The 20,166-nt window shown below is 34.5% G+C and overlaps 1 protein-coding gene across 3 annotated transcripts in view; it reads left to right on the forward strand.

The window, feature by feature from the left end:
• The window catches only part of MAP3K2 (mitogen-activated protein kinase kinase kinase 2), an 80,340-nt gene that overhangs the window by 33,447 nt on the left and 26,727 nt on the right, over positions 1 to 20,166 (forward strand). For all 3 annotated transcript variants that reach the window (XM_026510202.4, XM_026510203.4, XM_044388311.3), the window contains exons 2-7: positions 7,032 to 7,100; positions 9,094 to 9,212; positions 10,291 to 10,331; positions 11,644 to 11,743; positions 16,884 to 16,997; positions 17,381 to 17,468. In XM_026510202.4, the coding sequence (XP_026365987.1) occupies positions 7,094 to 7,100; positions 9,094 to 9,212; positions 10,291 to 10,331; positions 11,644 to 11,743; positions 16,884 to 16,997; positions 17,381 to 17,468 (469 nt within the window). In that variant the 5' untranslated portion in view covers positions 7,032 to 7,093. The remainder of the gene's footprint in view (positions 1 to 7,031; positions 7,101 to 9,093; positions 9,213 to 10,290; positions 10,332 to 11,643; positions 11,744 to 16,883; positions 16,998 to 17,380; positions 17,469 to 20,166) is intronic.

The following is a 20,166-nucleotide window of genomic DNA, read 5'->3' on the forward strand; positions in this document are numbered from 1 at the left end:
TGCAGATATTTTCTCCCAGTCTGTGGGTGGTCTTTTCATTATGTTGACTGTGTCTTTTGATGCATAAAAATGTTTAATTTTGATGAAAACCAATTTATTCATTTGTTGCTTCTGTCACATTTAAGAAACTATTGCCCAATCCAAGGTCATGAAGATTTATACCTCCGTTCCCTTCTAAGAGTTTTATGGATTTAGCTACATTTAGGTCTTTGATCCATTTTGAATTATTTTTTTGCATATTGTATGAGGTAGAAGTCCATCTTCATGCATTGGTATGTAGATATCCAGTTCAGTGACATTACTGAAGATTGTTCATTCACTGTTGTCTTGACAACCTTGTCAAAAATCATTTGACCAAAGATGTTCGGATTTATTTTGGGACTCAGTTCTTTTCCACCGATCTCTATCCTTATGTTAGTACTCCCACTGTTTTGATTCTATAGCTTTTTAGTAATCTTTGAAATCAGGATATGTGACTCTTCCAACTTTTTCTTCTTCAATGTTGTTTTGACTCCAGGGCCTCTTGTAGTTCCATATGAATTTAAGAATCAGCTTTCCCATTTCTGCAAAACAAACAAACAAACAAAAAACCAGTGGAATTTTGATAGAGATTGCGTTGAATCTATAGATCACTTTGGGAGTGTTCCCCTCTTAAAAATACTGTCTTCCATCCATGAATGTGGGATGCCTTTCTGTACTTTTAGATCTTCAATTTTTTTTCTAGTAATGTTTTATCAATAGTATATATAAACTTGTGTGTTTTAAAGTATATCCCTAAATAATTTAATCTTTTTGATATTATAAATGGAATTTATTTTATTTTTTACGTGATTTTAAAAAATCTTATTTAAATTTTAGCATAGTTAACATGCAGTGTTAAATTAGTTTTAGGTGTACAATGTACTGATTCAACAATTCTGTATATTACACAATGGTCATCAAGATAATTGTCTTCACCTATTTTACTCATCCCCCCCCCCCCCCAACCTCCCTTCTGGTAACCATCTGTCTGTTCTCTGTAGTTAAGATTCTGTTTTTCGGTTTATCTTTCTTTTTTTCCTTTGTTCATTTGTTTTGTTCTTAAATTCCACATATGGGTGAAATCATGTGGTATCTGTCTTTCTCTGACCGACTTATTTCACTTAGCATTATACTCTAGCTCCATCCACGTTGTTTCATATGGCAAGATTTCATCCTTTTTGATGGCTGAATAATATTCACATGGAATTTATTTTTGATTTCATAAATTAACTTTCATAAAGTCCTTACTAGTATGTAGAAATAAAACTGATTTTTTAAAAACCTTTTCATCCTGCAACTGTATGGCACTTGTTCATTAGCTCTAATGTTTTTGTGAATTTATTATTTTTTTGTATACAACATTATCACTTGCAAATAAGGATGCTTTCACTTCTTATCCAGTCTGGATTCCATTTATTTCATTTTCTTGCCTCATCTTCTGAATAGAACCTGCAGTACGGTATTAAAAAGGAGTGGCAAGACTGGCCATCCTTGTCTTGTTTCTACTCTTAGGAGGAGGCATGCATCTAGTCTTTCAACATTAGCTGTGGGTTTTTCATGGGTGCCCTTTATCAACTTGAGGAAATTCCCTTCTCTCCCTAGTCTTTTGAGTATTAAAGCAGTCGGATTTTGGCAAAATGCATTTTCTGTGTCTATTGAGATGATCATTTGGTTTTTGTCCTTTATTCTATTTATGTTATTTATTACAATGATATTTGTATGCTGAACCTACCTTGCTTTTGTGGGACACATCCCACATGTTCATAGTGTATAATCTCTTTTTTTCATGTTCTAGATCAGGTTTTTCTAGTATTTTGTTGAGGACTTTCATATCTGTATTCACTTGGGTGTCTAGTATTTTTGTAATTTTTTTTTGTCTGGTTTGGTTATCAGAGTAATACTGGTTTCAGTACTCTTTCTCTTTCTTTTAACAGTTAGTGGTAATTTTTCCTTGAATATTTGAAAGCATCTGGTTTTGACTTCTATTTGCAGAAAATTTTTCATTTCTAAATCAATCTCATTAATTTTTATATTGAATTCAGATTTCTAAGTTTCTTCTTGAGTTAGTTTTGTTAGTTTCTAGTAATTCGTCTCTTTCATCCAGGTGATCTAATTTATTGGAAATACAGTTCGTAGTATTCCCTTATTTTTATTTCTGTAAGGTTGGTAGTAATGCTCTGTCTTTAATTCCTGAGCTTAGTTATTTGTGTCTTTTCTCTTTTTTTCTTGGTTAGTCTAGCTAAAAGTTTGTTAATTTTTTTCTTCTTTTTGGAGAACCAATTTCTTATCTCATTGATTTTAAAAATGTATATTGTGTTTTTATTTCCTAGTTTATTTCCACCCTAATCCTTACTGTTTCCTTCCTTCTGCTTGGTTTGTGTTTCAAATGCTCTTCTTTTTCCAGGGTCTTAAGGTCTTTAGGTTACTGATTTAAGACCTTGTCATTTTTTAATATGAACATTTACAGTTACAGATTTCTCTCTAAGCTGTACTTTAGGGGCATCCAGTAAGTGTCAGTATGTTTTCTTTTCATTTTCATTTATCCAAAAGTATCTTCTAATTTCCTTCATGACTTCTTTTTTGACTCTAGTTCTTTAGGGGTGTGTTTAATTTTCACACATTTGTGAATTTCCCAGATTTCCTCTTGTTGTCAGTTTCTGGTTTCATTGCATCATTGTCAGGGAACCTACTTCATACGACTTCAGTCTATTTATACTTACTGAGATTAGTTTTATCGCCTAACATACAGTCTGTTTTGGAAAATGTTTTATGTGCATTTCTGAAGAATGTATATTCTGCTGTTTTGGGGTTGAGTGTTCTATAGATGTCTATTAATCGTAGAAGTTTCATAGTGTTATTTAAGTCTTCTGTTTTCTCACTGGTTTTTCTGTTTATTGTTGAAAATGGGGTATCAAAATCTGTAACTATTATTTTTTAATTATTTCTCCTTTCAATTCTATAATTTTTTTTCTTCCTGTATTTTGAGAGTTTGTTGTTAGGTGTATACATGTTTATAATTGCTATATATTGTTGATGAGCTGGCCATGTTTTCATTATAAATGTTCTTCTTTGTCTCTAATAACAATTTTTACATTCCATTTTGTTTTCTATTAGTATAGCCACTGCAGGTCTTTTCTGACTCCTGCTTGCATGGTATATCTTTTTCCATCCTTTTACTTTCATCCTATTTTGTCTTTGAATCTGAAGTGTGTTTGTTGTAGACAGTTTATGGTTGGATCAGTGCTTTTTAATCTGTTGTGCTAATCTCTATTCTTTAAATGGTTTGTTCATTCCACTTATATTTAATGTAATGATACATGGGTAGAATTACATCTGCTACTTTATATTTGTGTTTTATGTGTGTTATGTCTTTTTTTTTGTTCCTCATTTTTCTGTTATTGCTTTTTTTTGTGTTAGATGTTTTCTAGTATGCTAATTTATTTCTTCTGTTTCTTTTGCAACTTTTTAAAAGTTTATTTCTAAAGTTGACCTGGATTAAAATTAATAACTTAAAACAATGTATTTTGGGTTGATACCAACTTAATTATAATGGTATACATACACTTTTTAATCTAATTCCATTCTTCCCCTTTGTGCTGTTGTTATACAAATTATGTTATATTATGTGCCCAAGAAAACACTTCATATTATTGCTTTATGCAGTTTCTTTGAACCTGTGTATTTCTTGTTGTTGCTTGTGTAGAAAAGAATTAACATAGCAGGCCTCACTGCATATCCTTGGAATGAACTGCTTAAGAGGTCCACCCTTGGCTAGCATCTGAGAACTTATCAGGGTCACCTGCCTAACTGATAAGAATGGCTCACTGTGCCTAAGCTCCTTATACAAACAATATAGTTTATGCTGACCACCTGCTTTTCTTCTGGGAGTTAGGAATTTTGGTATGTGCTGGGCAGAGGATACCTATTGATCAGCTCCTAATAAAAACCCTGGGTGCTCAGTCTCTAATCTTTCCTGGTTGGTGACATTTTACATGTGTTGTCATAGCTCATGTCTGGGTGGCAGGCAGGAGGAATTAAGTGTGTCCTATGTGACTCTGTTAAAAAAAGATCCTTAAGATCTAGCCCTGACCTTCCCTGGACTTTGCCTCATGTGCCTTTTCCCTTTGCTGATTTTGCTCTGTATCCTTTTGCCAAATAAATTATTAGCTTGTTGGTGTGATTATATTGCTGTCTCTAGCAAGTCATAGAAGCTGGGTGTGATCTTAAATACTCACTGCATTCTGCTGTAACAGATTGCCACAAATTTGGTGCTTAAAACCTAAGTTTATTGTCTTAAAGTTTTGGAAGTCAGAAGTCTGAAATGAGTCTCACTAGGCTAAAATCAAGGTGTCAGCATTGCTGTACTCCTTCTGGAGGCTCTAGGGGAAAATCCATTTTTCTTGCCTTTCCCACTGTCTAGCAGCTGTCCTTATTCATTAGCTCATGGCTATCCCAGTCCATTTTCAAAGCCAGCAATGACTGGTCAAGCCTTTATTATGCAGCATCACTCTGACATTTACTTTCCTGCTTATTCCTTTATTTATAATAATCCCTGTGATTATGTTAGATCTGACCCCAATAATCCAGGGTGATCCTCTCATCTTAAATTTATTGATGTATCACATCTTCAAAGTTTCTTTTGCCATGTAAGGTAATACATATGCAAAGGTTCTAGGAAATGGGATATGGACACCTTTGGGGTGGACCATTTTTGTACCTATCACATTCACATATAGAAGAAATGAAAAGAAACAAACATTTTTGTGGTCTTTAAGCTTTAGATAGGTAATTAATTACCATTACTGGTGCTCTTTCTGCATGTGGATTAGATTTACTGTCTAGTGTCCTTTATATTTCAGCCTGAAGGATTCCTTTTGAATTTCTTGTAGGGCAGCTCTAGTTGTAATGAATTCTCTGTGTTTATGTAGGAATGTCGTATTTTTGTTTTCAGTTTTACAGGATGGTTTTGCTGGATATAGAATTCTTGGTTGGTAGTCTTTTTCTTTTAGCACTCTGAATGTTACCCACTGCTTTCTGCCTTCCTAGGTTATCAGTGAAAATCAGTTAAGCATCCCTTGTACATGATGAGTTCCTTCTTTTTTGCTGCTCTCATATTCTTCATCTTTTAACAGTTTTTGTGTGATGTGTCTAGGTATAGATCACTTCAGTTCGATCCTACTTGTAGTTTGTTGAGCTTCTTGTCTGTGTAAATTGTTTCTCACCAAATTTGGAAAGTTTTTCACTATTATTTTTTGAAAAATTCTTTCTGTGCCTTTCTTTTTCTCCTGTACTTTTGGGACTCCCATTATGCGTATGTTGGTGTGCTTAATGGTTTCAGATATTACATTTTCTAACTCTGAAATTTCTGTCTGGCTCCTTTTTAAAGTTTTTGGGTTTTTATTGATATTCTCTGTGATGAGTCATCATTCTCTTACATTTTTCAGTTTTTTAGTCATGACTTCCTTAGTTCTTTGAATATATTTAAAATAGCTGATTCAATCTTTTTGCCTAGTTAGTCCAACATTTGGGCTCCCTGATGGTCAGTTTCTGCTGATTTCTTTTTTCCCCCGTGTATGGGTCATACTGTATTTATACATCTCATAATTTTTTCTTGAAAAAAATAGCGTGAAATCAGATTCTTTTCCCACTCCAGTGTGTTTTGTTTATTGTTCATATTTGTTTAGTGACTTTTGGGCACTAATTTTTTAAAGTTTATATTCTGTGCTGTGTGTGGTCACTGAAGATTACTTGGTTTGTTTAGTTGTTAGGTGAAAGCCTAGGGCCTTCTTTGGCCTTTCTTGATTATGCAACAGTTCTGGGCATGTGTGTGACTTTTAGAGCCCCAGGAATCTGTTGGAGCTATTCAGAGCACCTTACTGAAATCTCATTCCTCAACTTGTTTAAAACCTATTGTTTGCCCCAACAGTTCTCCCCTTTCTCAGACCATTGAGATATGCAGCAGTTGTTCTTAGTAGGTTTCAACAAACACCCCAAGCTCTTTGCATTGGAAGAACTTTAGTTAGGTTAAATAAAGTCAGCCTTTCAAGTTGTGTCTATTGACCAACCACTAGATAGGTCATATGGCATTTTTTTTGGAATCAGACTTTGAAGAAGTTCCAGTCCCATTCTGCCCTCTCCAGTGGCAGTCAAACTGCTTATTTTCACAGTGACTGTGAACTATTTGGTTTACATTGCTGTTTCGGAGCTGGGGATAACCGTGGGAGATAGGAATAGGGAAGGTCAGAGGCTTTCTTTTTACCAAATTTCTTAAGTGCTGCCCGCATTGCTGCAAGCCTTTGGGTAGTTCCAGAGTTCTGAAAAAGTTGATTCTGACAATTTTTTCTTTTTTGGAAGAGAGAATTTTTGTAGATAATTACTATTTTTTTGATGTTCTCTTTTTTGTCTCTAAACATGACCTTTTCTATTCATTTTTATATCTGCCCTGTAGGAATTTGAGTTTTTTTGGTTATTCCTAAGATTTTTGACTTTGCTGGGGTACCTGGGTGGCTCAGTCAGTTGAGCGTCCAACTCTTGATTTTGGCTCAGGTCATCATGTCGTGGGTCGTGAGATCAAGCCCAGCTTTGTGCTCTGCTCTCAGAGCAAAGTCTGCCTGAGATTCTTTCTGCCTCTTTCTCCCTCTTCCTCTCCTCCTCCCCTGCTCTCTCTCTCTCAAATAAGTAAATAAAATCTTTGAATAAAAAAAGAAGAGATTTCTTTGGGCAAGGGGAAGAAAAAAGAGATTTTTGACTCTGAAAAATTCTTTTTTTTCCCCCTAGTGTAGACAGACAGCCTGAAAAATACTGAGTTAAATTTAATATGGAATGCTAATGATCCTTAGTTCATTCTCAGTAATTGAGTATGTTGCAAAAATAAAGCGCTTCTCCCCAGCAAAATGTATAAAGTATTAATATTGTATTATTCTCATTAGTGTTATTTATTCTTACTTTGTGTGTGGCTGCCTCTTCTGTTTCTTTTTATTACTAATATGTTCATCGTTTTTCCTCCTAAGGCAGTAAAGAATGCTGATGGAAGAACCATTCTCCTAATTTTCAAATTGTTGAGCTGGTTGCCATGATGGGTGAGTTCAAACTAAAAGCAACTTTTGTCTGTAATTAAGGGATAAAATGGGGAAGAAAAATTTTTCTCTGTGTGTATAAAAAAACATATTTATAATGAAGTTTTATGTAATGTTTTATATTTATTTACTTTAGATTTTCAATTAAAGCACTTTTTGAGTTAACTTACAGATTTAGAATGACTGTGTCATGCAGGATATCCTAGTAGGGACATTCAAAATAAACTGCTAAGATGCATTGGGACTTACTTAGAGTCTGATGTCCAGGGAGAATACTAGATGAAGAAACCTGACTTTTAAATTGCCCTTCGTTTGTATGTCATTTCACTAAGAAGTTACTTTTATTCAAATGATCCTCTTTACCTTTTTACATCTACAATAGAAAAAACGTACTCATTTTTTTAAACAAGGAAATTAGTATATGTAAATGTGATAAGAGATTTAAGCCAGGCATTTATTTTGGTATTGTGATGTTAAACATGAGAAAATATCTAAATTCAAGTATTTAAGTTTTCCTAATGAAGAAAATAGTTAGAACATATATACATACATTTAGGTGTTAAGAGTTCCCTTCTCCCCAGTATAGGATTAAGGATCTTACCTTTCTCAAGAAGGTTACATGAGATAATTTTATTCCAATTGAGATCATTCTCAGCTAATTTTTTTCCCTAAGGGCAGATTTATTTTTATGAATAAATGACACGGTCTGGTTTAGACCTGTGGACAGCACTCACTTTGTGAGTACGTTATACCCAACTGGCTCAGTTGGTGTTTGGCTAAGCTAACATGATGAAATTTTATTTTACAAAGAATAGTTTGTAAAGGATTATAAAAATTCTCTAAACTTGGAATTTATTAATAAGCCTATGGCACCATTAATTTTAATTTTAATATTCAAATAGTTTCATTATAGAGCAGAATATATTGAGTGTTATAAAAAATTAATACATTAGAGAAGGCAGCTATTTGTGTGTTTGAAAGGCTAATGAAGCCATTGAATTGCCACATTCTTTTTAGTGATTTCTCCTTACAGGATAAAGTATGTTTTAACGATTACTACTCTGAAACATAAATTACTGTTCACCAAAATAGTTACATTTTAAAATGTAAGCTGTAAAAATTCCTCAGTTCCTTTATTGACCATTGGCTGATTATCGTTAGTAGAACTGATTTACTAGTGAAAAATCAATTAAATTGTCTCTGAACTTCTCCAGAGAGCATATAATTGGTATTACTAGGAGAGTCATGCTTATAGTCTTAGAAAGAAATTTTTGATATATTTTGGAAGAAATTAAAAGTTCGTGGTTCATGATCCTTTCACTCAGTTTTATGGATTCACTACTTTTTTCTAAGGAATACATTTTTCTTACATTATTACCTTTTAAGTTGTTACTGGCTGAGATCATTAAATAGTCTGTTAAATGTTTGTAGTCTTGTTGAACTTTATGGTGAGGAAGTTCAAGAAAACACTTCCAAATATTAGCAGGTTATTATCTACAGATAAAGCTTTTTGTTTCTGACTTGAAGTACTGATGAAAAAACTCTAAAAGAAATTTGTACTTTGAACATAAATGCCAAATAATGATGAAAGTCTGTCCCCTCCCCCAACTTGCTTTAATTAAAATTTTAGATGTTCTATTGATGTTTTATTTAGGAGTTACAGAAAGTAATTTGTTATGATGGGGCTGTTTTGACACATATACTAGGATGTTACATTGTTACAAGAATCAGAATGGCTTCATCTTGCCTGTAAATGTAACACCTAGTGTGATGCTAGTGCTTGAGTCTAGTGCAGTTTTAATGTTACTTGTCTTCAGTTTTTAAATAAAAATTTTTTCACCAAAATAACAGTGTAAGCATTGAAAATGTCCTAGATGCTTTTTTTGTGTTAAATTAATGCATTTTGCATTAAATTTCATGATCAATTTTGTGTTTGATATCTATGATGAATATTGAAATTACAATTCTGTGTATATATTATTTTGAAAATACTTAGATGATCAGCAGGCTTTGAACTCAATCATGCAAGATTTGGCTGTTCTTCATAAAGCCAGTCGACCAGCGTTATCTTTACAGGAAACCAGAAAAACAAAATCTTCATCACCAAAAAAGCAGGTATTTGTTTTAATATTTTATTTTATTTTTATTTATTTTTTTAAAGATTTTATTTATTCATTTGACAGAGATAGAGACAGCCAGTGAGAGAGGGAACACAAGCAGGGGCAGTGGGAGAGGAAGAAGCAGGCTCATAGCGAAGGAGCCTGATGCGGGGCTCGATCCCAGAACGCCGGGATCACGCCTTGAGCCGAAGGCACATGCTCAATGGCTGAGCCACCCAGGCGCCCCTAATATTTTAATAAAAATATATTGTTGTTATATGATCTATTTGTCTTGAATATCCTGATCTCATAGAGGGTTTGTTAAAGTGTCTGTCTTTTACACTTTTGAGTCAAATATTTTGTTGTTTGTCATACATTTTTCCAAATGGGTGTGCTAGAGTTTCATTTAATGTGGTAACTGCTTTCTGATGCTGATGTTTCATCCATTCTTAAAGCACTTAAGATAAGCAAATTGTTGGGGCGCCTGGGTGGCACTGCGTTTAAGCGTCTGCCTTCGGCTCAGGGCGTGATCCCGGCGTTCTGGGATCGAGCCCCACATCAGGCTCCTCTGCTATGAGCCTGCTTCTTCCTCTCCCACTCCCCCTGCTTGTGTTCCCTCTCTGGCTGGCTGTCTCTCTCTCTCTGTCAAATAAATAAATAAAATCTTGAAAAAAAAAAGATAAGCAAATTGTTTTTATTTAAAAATAGTGTATTATTCTATTTACAAATGAGCATCATTTTGATTTTTATAAGTAAAATTTGTTTCAGATGTTCAACACAAAAAGTGGTAATGCAGTATCCTATATTTTCCTCTAACAGGATTAGCAAGTGTCTCATACCCATGGTGCTAGCACTAAGACATCTTGGTGCTCTTTGCTTTCAGCCCAGATTCAGCAACATAATTCTCAAGCCAGCTGTTTGGTAGACACTATCAATTGATTGGAGTTCACACTGAAAATGAAACCCTCCTTTCCCCCTGCTCCATTTTAAATGAGTGACCAAGGGGAAAAAAAAACGAGTGACTAAGAAAAAAATAACCTAGAAATTCTAGAAATTTTGTCTGATCTCTGAAACGATTTATTGTTTCATTACAGAATGATATTCGAGTCAAATTTGAACATAGAGGGGAAAAAAGGTAAGGAAAGAAACATTACATATCAGTTTATTAATTTAATCAAATGAGTTATAATCAAAGCCATTAGAGGTTTTTTTCTGGACTTTAGTGGAGGTTCATGGCTTACAAATTGAGAATGGAATAGTCCTTGGTAATGTGTAACGTGAACTTAGAATCTGTCAAAATTTAAGCTAAACATTAGAAATGATTGTTTTTATTTTAGAAAATAAAAAAGGTCATTGCATAATGCAGCTTTTAAATATTACCATTCCCTTTTATTTTTAGTCAGGGGAAATTAAATATATTTCTCCTTATCATAATTGTATCATCCCTTCAGATATTTTATAGAACTTATATACATGGAGTTAACATTCATAATTTTGATTGAGAGGCCTCAATCATATGACTTGTATAAATTAGTAACTTTGAGAAAGATGAGTTGGAATGGTGGCTATAAATTAATCAGCAAAGGCCTAGCCTTCCACTGGATATCTCTATCTTAATGCAGTGGTGGAGGGTGGTGGTGGTGGTTGACAACAAAATTGCTAGCAAGGCCTAATAGGAGTTAATGAAGATGGGATTTCATTTCTGTTATTAGTGTCTCGTTGAAATTCATTTAATGAAAGAGCTATCCATTTTAAGGACTTTAAAAAGGCTCATAAGTCATATAACCTGAAGATGTATAAATGCTTTACACAGTGATGTCTACAAAAATGGGTTATACCAGATATACCATCCTGCTGTCCAATCTTTTTCCCCACTTATTGTTCTTTAATGGATATTTTCTCAGTTCTTTCCCATTCATTGAGCACTATTTATTAAGTAGCATAAGTACTGGTCCGTGAAGGAATAAAGTGAGTGAAACAGACATGGTCCTTCCCCCTTACAGAGTTTACAGCCTGGTGCAGAAATCTCCCAAGTTTAAGTGCATGCCTCCCCATGGGGATTGCAGGCTAATGCTTTGCTACATAGGAAGAAAATATTAGAATTTAAAATTTTTAATTTTTAAAAAATACTTATTTTGGGGATATACTTACATGATATATAGGTGCTCAAAAATGTTGAGTTGATAAGGGTACAGAAATCAAAATTTAAATCCCCAGGGAACAACTTCATGCTTTTTAACAGTTTCATTGCATTCCATTATATAGATGTCACATAGTTAAGTTTAATTTTAATCACTTTCTTCAGTGAACATTTTACAATTGCTTTTTAATATTCATAAAACAGTTTCAGACTTAATTGTGTGTTTCTCTACCAAAGAGATAGCTGTTGTAAATGTTACTTAACTATGCCTAAGAAAATTAATTATCTTAAAATTCTGTCTGTGTAGAATCCTTCAGTTCCCCAGACCAGTTAAACTGGAAGATCTGAGATCTAAGGCTAAAATTGCCTTTGGACAGTCTATGGATCTCCATTATACCAATAATGAGGTAAACTTGTAGAGTTTAACTTTCAGTAGCTCCTATTTTGAAAAGTAGTATGTTCATTTAAGAGACTGTTTTAGGAATGTTTATTTAGGGATTGATAAGGTTATGGTGTGTTAGAGAAATAAAATACTACAAGTAAATTTATAAATTTTAACTAACTGAAATGGATTTTTTTCCCATTGTGGAAGGTATTGTGAAAGATGCTACTGTGCAAATAATTGAATGAGAATATATTTCTGAAGGAGGAAATATATGTATTACTTAGAAGTTTGCTGCTGGGGCATCTGGGTGGCTCAGTCAGTTAAGTGTCTGACGCTTGATTTTGGCTCAGGTTGTGATCTCAGGGTCGTGAGATCAAGCCCTGAGTCAGGCTCCCTGTTCAGTGGGGAGTCTGCCAGAGATTCTCTCTCCCTCTCCCTCTGCTCCTTCCCCAGTTTGCACGTGCGCTCTTTCTCTTTCTCTCTCTCTCAATAAATAAATAAAATCTTTAAAAAAAAACTTTGCTTCTTATGTATGTTTTATTATCACTCTGTGTACTTTTTGGTGAACTGTCTTATTTTCTCATTCTCTGCACTTGGCTATAGAGACAATAGAGCTTTGGTAGTCAGATAGTTTAGTTAAAACTTTAAAAGGATTATTTTCATATTGGTTAGGACATGATTAGATTGTTATATTTATGTTTGTGAGTCAGTACATGTGATCTTAAGGGCTTGCTCTGGCACTGAGGAGCTGTGTTCTGGAAAATCCTCTTTTGAACTATCTGTAAAACTCAGATTGGATTAGATAATCTCTGAGGTTTCTTTCAGATCCTGTGAGATCTCAAGATCTTGAATCTTAAAATTTTCAGGGACATTGGGGTTGATTGGTTAATTTGTTGTTTTCCTTAGAAAATACTGGTTGAATTTGGCAGGCATAATGCTGTGATTTATGAATTGGAGCCCTGCATGGAGTTTATAGACTTGTGGTAAAAGCATACAATTAAATAATGAGTTGTTCAAATATATGAGGTTCTTTGAAGGACATGCATAAAATACCGTGAAAAAGAATAAAGGCAAGGCAGTAGGTGTTCTGTTTAGATAGTACGCTAAGAACTGAGGTGGTAATGTTTAATTACTGTGACTTGAGGTATGAAAAGCCAAACTTGCAAATAGTTTGAGGGGAAGAACATTCCTGGTAGAGAGAGCAGCTGAGAAAAGTGCCTACAGAGATCCTAAGATGGAAAAGACTAATATATTTTAGGAATAGAAAAAGTGCCAATGGGAGTGGAGTAACGGTAGAGAGTTTAGTAAAAATTAACTTGAGAAAACATGTGAATGCTTTGCCAATGTTAAAGAATTGTGCAAATAAATATTTTCAAATATTAGATTTTCAAATGAATTATTTAAAGCAAAAAATATGCTGATTAGTTTGTCTAAAGAAACGCTTACTGATGAAAGCAGAAAATATTTTGATAAAGTAAAAATCTGTATCCAAACAAATAATATCCCTGAACAAAGTGATGAGTATCATACTGTAGTAATACCTTAAAATTTCATTTTTCAAATACTTTTTGGGTTTTCAGTTAGCCATGAACACCTCTTGTTGCCTGGCCCTGTGTTGGCACTTATTATTTCTGTTGTGCTGGCCTTATTTCCAGCTGTCAGCCCCTGAGACTCTGAGGGCTTTTCAGAGGTACAGCTGTAGGGTCTACACCTAAAGTACATGTGGGGGTGCCAGGGAGGTGATGGGAGAATTAGACTCAAGGATGGGATGGGAGGTGGGAATGGATGGGTTCCACTTAATCACAGTGGTAACTTGTTGGATAACACACCCTTTATGGGCCTCCTTCCCTGACTTCCCCATTCCCCTACCATATTCCTAGAATCTTTTCCCATATAAACAGGCTTGAATTTGATTCTTTATTTCATGGTATGCTTTTAGGGGAACCAGGTATATCTTTGTTTTTGTTTGGTCTAAAATTATATCATGGAAAACTTTAAAATGTCAAGATATATTAAGGCTACAATATTGTCTTGACGTACCAGTCTAAAAGGTCTATCAAGAGAAATGAGATTAGTCTGACATAATTTGTTCATATTGTATCTGTTCTAGCTCCTAGAATTGCTGTTTCTTTTCTGAGTTCTCGCAAATTATTTATATAATTTTTTTTAGAGTTTTCTTGAGGATTGACATCAAGCTAACTAATCTGTAGTTTCAGGAACCTTCTCCCATTTTCTAAAAATTGGAAAATTTCTCCATTTTCAGTTTCTTTTTCTCATGCTTTCTGAAGGATTTCTGGTGAGTGCTTCTGCCATTATGGTGGCCTCTTGGCAGGAATGTAGTAGAAGAGACATTAGGGTAAGAACAATTTCTTGAAACTAAGATTCTGTGAGACTCTGTGATTCTGTGAGTTAATCATGACAAACTCAGTGCGTGCCCTTCAACACTGTGGTGACTTATAAAGTCTTAGTTTTGTGGACTTGGGGACAAGCGAAAAACTCATTTATACTGCTTATTATCCCAGTTCTGTAGCTATTTATTTCTAGTATAGTATAAATCCCTGTGTTCTAAAAGAACCATTATTCTATAAACTTGTACCTTGCCAGAATTGAAACAGTGTGAAAATGTAAGCTGGGATTGGTTGGGTTTGTTAGTTGGGTTCCTCTTTATTTAATAGTGGAGAGAGAGAGAAAGAATGGAGAGAGAATGTGTGTTTGTGTTGTCATGGGAGATGAGTGTGAGAGTGTTGAGGCAAGGTAAGTGGTTTTCTAAGATCTTTCCCATTTTAGATAGTTAGAGGAGGGAAGCCTGTTTATGGACTATTATCATGTTTCACTATGTAAAGTCACACAAATAAGTCACTTCTTTCAAATTTAGGTTCTATTTAGTGGGTTTTGGGACTCAATTTTTAGTTTACAGAAAGGATTTATATTGACAACTAATATATCAATATTAAAGCAGAGGGAAATTTTCATGAATGAGGCTGAAATGAATTCACCAAGCAGGAAAACATTGTGTGATTTATTTAATATAGACAAGTTGGGACTTGTTCTTGACTCTTAGTCCTTATTGTAAAATTGATGATAGGTGACCTTAGAACATATAAGGGGTCACATTAGAACCGTAAAGTAGTCCAGACTACCAATCCACATACTCCTCCAGAATGCCCAGATTTCACATTAGCTAACTGAAGAACAGAATCATTTATGTTAATATTCTGTTACTGTGTTTTAAATTAGTGTCTTTAACCCCCAAAAGCAACAGTATCTTGGAGAAGTAAACAATCCAATTATTAATAAATATTGTAGTTAAAGTAAACATTCAGGTTTTCCCCTGAAATGAAAAACTGGAAAAAATAATCATCATTGCTTTAAAATGTTTTCTAGTGCTTAAAATATAATTAAAAATAATACTAAAGATAGGAACAAGATATATTAATATGGTTCATAATTGATAGGAAAATGAAAGGTTATTCTTTTTCCAAATGCTTATTCTGTGATACCAAACAGTTAATATTCTTTTTTTATTAGAAAAATTCTCATAGAGGGAAAAAAGGCCTGGTTAGTAGGTCAGTTGGAATAGTACAAAACGACTAAAGTAGCTACAAAAAGAAATTGGGAATATAATTTCACGTACACATTAAGTAAATTTAAGTGGATTGCATGATAGAATTCACATTAGTCCAGAATCCACATTATTTGTGTTTGGCAGCCTTTATTAAAACAAGGACTATTTTCCATAAAGAAATCTGCAGAGAATGCATACCATGTCGGCTGAGAGGTTTAGTTACAGAGGAAGCTTTTACCTTATAATATCCATTAAACAGTATTTACCAAGTGTTTGCTCTTTGCCATGCTCTTTGTCAATTATTAGTGTCCTTGTCCTAAAGGAATTTATACTGTAGAGGACCCCAAACTAACTAGGCCTTTACATTTGAATGGCTTCTATACTGTACTTAATTAGAGCAGGGTAACAGGTATGGAATATGTTCGTTTGTTTTTATTCTGTCCGTTCTTCAGTGAGATGGAATATACATTGAAAAGTTTACATTTTTAAAAAAAGTTTTAATTTTCTTAAGTTTTGTAAATCATGACTTTCTCATAGACTTCTCAGGTGCTTTTGTCCTTTATTTATTTTAAAGATTTTATTTATTTATTTATTTATTTATTAAAGATTTTTATTTGATAGAGACAGCCAGCAAGAGAGGGAACACAAGCAGGGGGAGTGGGAGAGGAAGAAGCAGGCTTTTAGCGGAGGAGCCTGATGTGGGGCTGGATCCCAGAACGCCGGGATCACACCCTGAGCCGAAGGCAGACGCTTAACGACTGTGCCACCCAGGCGCCCCTTAAAGATTTATTTTAGAGAGCGAGCCAGTATGCATGCATGTGCATGGGGGAGAGGGTTATGAGGAGAAGAGGGAAAGAGAATCCTCAAGCAGACTCCCTGCTGAGTGTGGAACCTCACATGGGACTCAGTTCCAGGAACCTGAGATCATTACCTGAACCAAAACCAGGAGTCGGCTGCTTAACCCACTGAGCCACCCAGCACCCCTGCTTTTGTCCCTTATGACATCTGACCCATGAGAGAACTAGTGAAAGCATATATCCACATTTAGGGTTTACTTTGGATGGCTGACCCATTTAGCTTATTTGTTTAGAGTTTAGTGGTCAAGTCACCAGGGTCAGAGATGAGAGCCCAAGTGGACTGTAGATTGCAGGTACATTGCTAGTGGCCCACTCCATGGCAACTGCTACAGATGTTCATTGTATTTGCGATGTTGATAAGCACTCTAGTTGAGAATGCAAATCCATAGTTACTATAGAGAAAAATGTGAGAGTTTCATCAGTGCAGATGAAATATAGTACCTTTATTTTATATAGTTTTTGTGTGTGTTCTTCAGTGCTGTTTGGGATGAAGATACAATACCTTACGTTTCACATCTTTATGGGAATGTCCTAGAAAATTGTCCTTATGATTTTAGTGGTAGTAGGATGGGAAGAGTATAATGATTTAGATACATTTATTCATTCAGAATTTCATTATACTGACAAATGAAAGAGCCAGGGTATTTTGAAATTTGTAATTCCATAGTAACAGAGATGCTCCTGAAAGGACTTGACCTGTTGGGATGGTTGCATGATTCATTATGTTCCTTTATGTTTAGTTGGTAATTCCATTAACTACCCAAGATGACTTGGACAAAGCTGTGGAACTGCTGGATCGTAGTATTCACATGAAGAGCCTCAAGATATTACTTGTAATAAACGGAAGTACACAGGTACGAATTGAGACTTCTTTCAGTGAGGATTATAGGATTTATGCCAGTGAAAGTCAGTATATGAAACATAGTTACAGTCTGTATCATTGATACTTTTTCAGTGTAATGGAATGTAAACTTACATATTGAATTGCTATAGTTTAATATCCTTGCCCCTCAAAACTGTGTAGCCAAAATTATAAATAAGTGTAATATACTGTACATATGAAACTAATAGAAATACTGAGAACTTGGGAAGAATTATGCTGGAATTAAAATTTCAAAGAGATTTGATAAGACCTACAAACAATGTAGAATATCTAGGTTGTATTTGGTATGGGAAAGAATTCTGTTTGAAGCCCCAAGGGAGAAGAATAGCATTAATCATCCTTTTTTCTTTGTAGGCTACTAATTTAGAACCATTGCCATCACTAGAAGATTTGGATAACACAGTATTTGGAGCAGAGAGGAAAAAGCGGCTTTCCATAATAGGTAAGAATGCTAGTGTCTGAACCATAAAATGGGCAATATCTCAGTTTCTTCTCCATCCTTTAACGTAGGGTAACACCTAAACATAACCATGATAAATAGCAGCCTACCTTTGTACTCTCTGTAATTTTTCTCAGTCAACTATGTTCTAGTTTCTGATGTTCCTTGAAGAGTTATGTCAAATGTTACAAGATAAACAATCACCAACTTAAATATTTGTTTTCTTTATGTACCTAGGGTATTTTAATATTTAACAAATTTAAGTAAAACCTCAAAGAGGTTCTAATTGTACAAATAAACTGAACGGAAGAAATTAAAAGTAATTCTAATATACTTAAATTAAGGGATTGGACTAAATAAGCCTTTCTCTAAGTTTTTGTCATTACATCAAAATGAATTGCTAACAGTTTCCAGATTGTTGCTTTCTTAGTATTCAGTATTCGTCATTAATAATAGATTGTTAAAATTAAGCTTGTAGTATACAAAGAAACAATGGATCCTGTGTATTGTCAGTTTTGAAGGAGGTCTAGTAGAGAGGTGTGGGCAAGGCAGAGGTGCTCTAAACTCCCCAGTTCAGTGGATCTTCTTCAATTAGTATAAAACATTGATAATCTGCATTTTTATGTGATAAAAGTATTACATTGCTCAAAAACCACTGGTATAAATGTTTTTTAACAGGGCAGTGAATGTGATCATTAAAAACAGCATGAAAACATATGGATTTGAAAGGGAAAGGTAGAAGAGGTGAAACATGACTGGAGAGGGAGAAACAGAAGAGGGGGCAGAATAAGAGATGTTGGGAATCCAAGAGTGGTAACAGAGGAAGATTTTTAATAACAAAAGAAAAGATTAAATTGGTGTGTGGGACCCCCCCAAAATCTGTTATTCGTCTTCTGTTTTGGAACCGCAGAAGAAGCTATTTTATAACTAGTTCCTTCTAAGTATCTGCCTTACTTAAGTCCTACTTTTGGTTTCAGAAATGCTGGAAATGTGAACAGCAGAGATGATATACAAGTAAAATAGAAATTGCTTATTATCTTCATTCAAATATATTTTGTTATAGTTCAGAATTTTGGTGAAAGAACATTAGGGATGCCTGAATTCAAATTCCATCTCTCTAATTAACTTGAGACAAGTAACTTTGTTCTCATCCTTAAACCGTGGGATTCTTGGGCGCCTGTGTGGCTCAGTTGGTTAAGCATCTGCCTTTGGCTCAGGTCATGATCCCAGAGTCCCGGGATCGAGTCCTACATTGGGCTCCCTGCCAGCAGGGAGTCTCCTTCTCCCTCTGCCCTTCACCCTGCTTGTGTTCTCTCTCACTCATTCTCTCTCTCTTTCTCTCAAATAAATAAAGTCTTAAAAAAAAATCATGGGATTCTTGTGGCAATAAATTAAGAGAACTCTTTTAAAGAGCATTTTGCTTTTCAAACTAGAAAACATGACTGTTATTAAACATACATTTCTTTCTTCACTCCCTTATCACATAGTATTTATCATTTTAAAGTAAAAAATTGCCAATTCACTCTAGTTGTATTAGAATAAGCTGAATGCATTAAATTGACATTTTAAGTTCATTTTGAATTAAAACTGTACTGAATACCTCACTCTTGTCCTACTAGTAAATATTCTTATTTAAGTGCTAGCATAAGAAGAAACTGGAAATTGTAATATAGAAAATTATTGACCTTTTATTGGCCCCCTCTTTACACTTGGAATGGCTTTTATAGATATGACATTTTTCCTTATTTGTTGACAGTTATTCTCTTTAATTATTTTCATAAAAGATAGCCATTGGAAAAACTACCTTTGGGATGGAGTGTATGCTGGTGTGGAGGTCTCAACCAAGAGTGATTTGGGATATCCATTACCATCAAAAGTTAAGAAAAATGGGTTATCTTTGGGTATACATACCCAATAGTGGAATTATATGGTCATATGGTAGTTCAGTTTCTAATTTTTTGAGTAATCTTCTCCATACTGTTTTCCACAGTGGTTACACCAATTTATATTTCCACCAACAGTTCATGAACTATCCTTTCACATCCTTTTTTGGTACCTGTTGTTTCATGTGCTGTTGATTTTAGCCATTCTGATAGGTGTGAGGTGATATCTCATTGTGATTTGATTTGCATTTCCCTGATGATGAGTGATGTTGAGCATCTTTTCTTGTGTCTTTTGGTAAAGAAAATGAGATGCAAAGAAATTCGAAGAAGAAAAGCTAATTCGAAAAGTTATATGCATCCCTGTATTTTTTGTAGCATTATTTACAGTAGCCAAGATATGGATACAACCTAAGTGTCCATGGATAGATGAATAGATAAAGATGTGGTGTATATATATACAATGCTATATTGATGAGCCATAAAAAAGAATGAGATCATGCCATTTGTGGCAACACAGATGGACCTAGAGAGTATTATGCTAAGTGAAATAAGTCAGAGAAAGACAGATACCATCTGATTTCACTTATATGTAGAATCTAAAAAACAAAACAAATGAATAAACAAGCAAAAACCAGACTCTTAGATACAGAGAAAAAAACTAGTGGTTGTCAGGGGATTGAGGGGTTGGGCAAAATAGGTGAAGGGGATCAAGAGGCACAAACTTCCAGATGTAAAATAAGTTTGTCATGGAGATGAAAAGCACAGTGTAGGGAATATAGTCAATGATATTGTAATAACACATGGCGATAGATGCCAAC

This window comes from Ursus arctos, unplaced genomic scaffold (assembly GCF_023065955.2).
Source record: "Ursus arctos isolate Adak ecotype North America unplaced genomic scaffold, UrsArc2.0 scaffold_1, whole genome shotgun sequence".
Classification (NCBI taxonomy): domain Eukaryota; kingdom Metazoa; phylum Chordata; class Mammalia; order Carnivora; family Ursidae; genus Ursus; species Ursus arctos.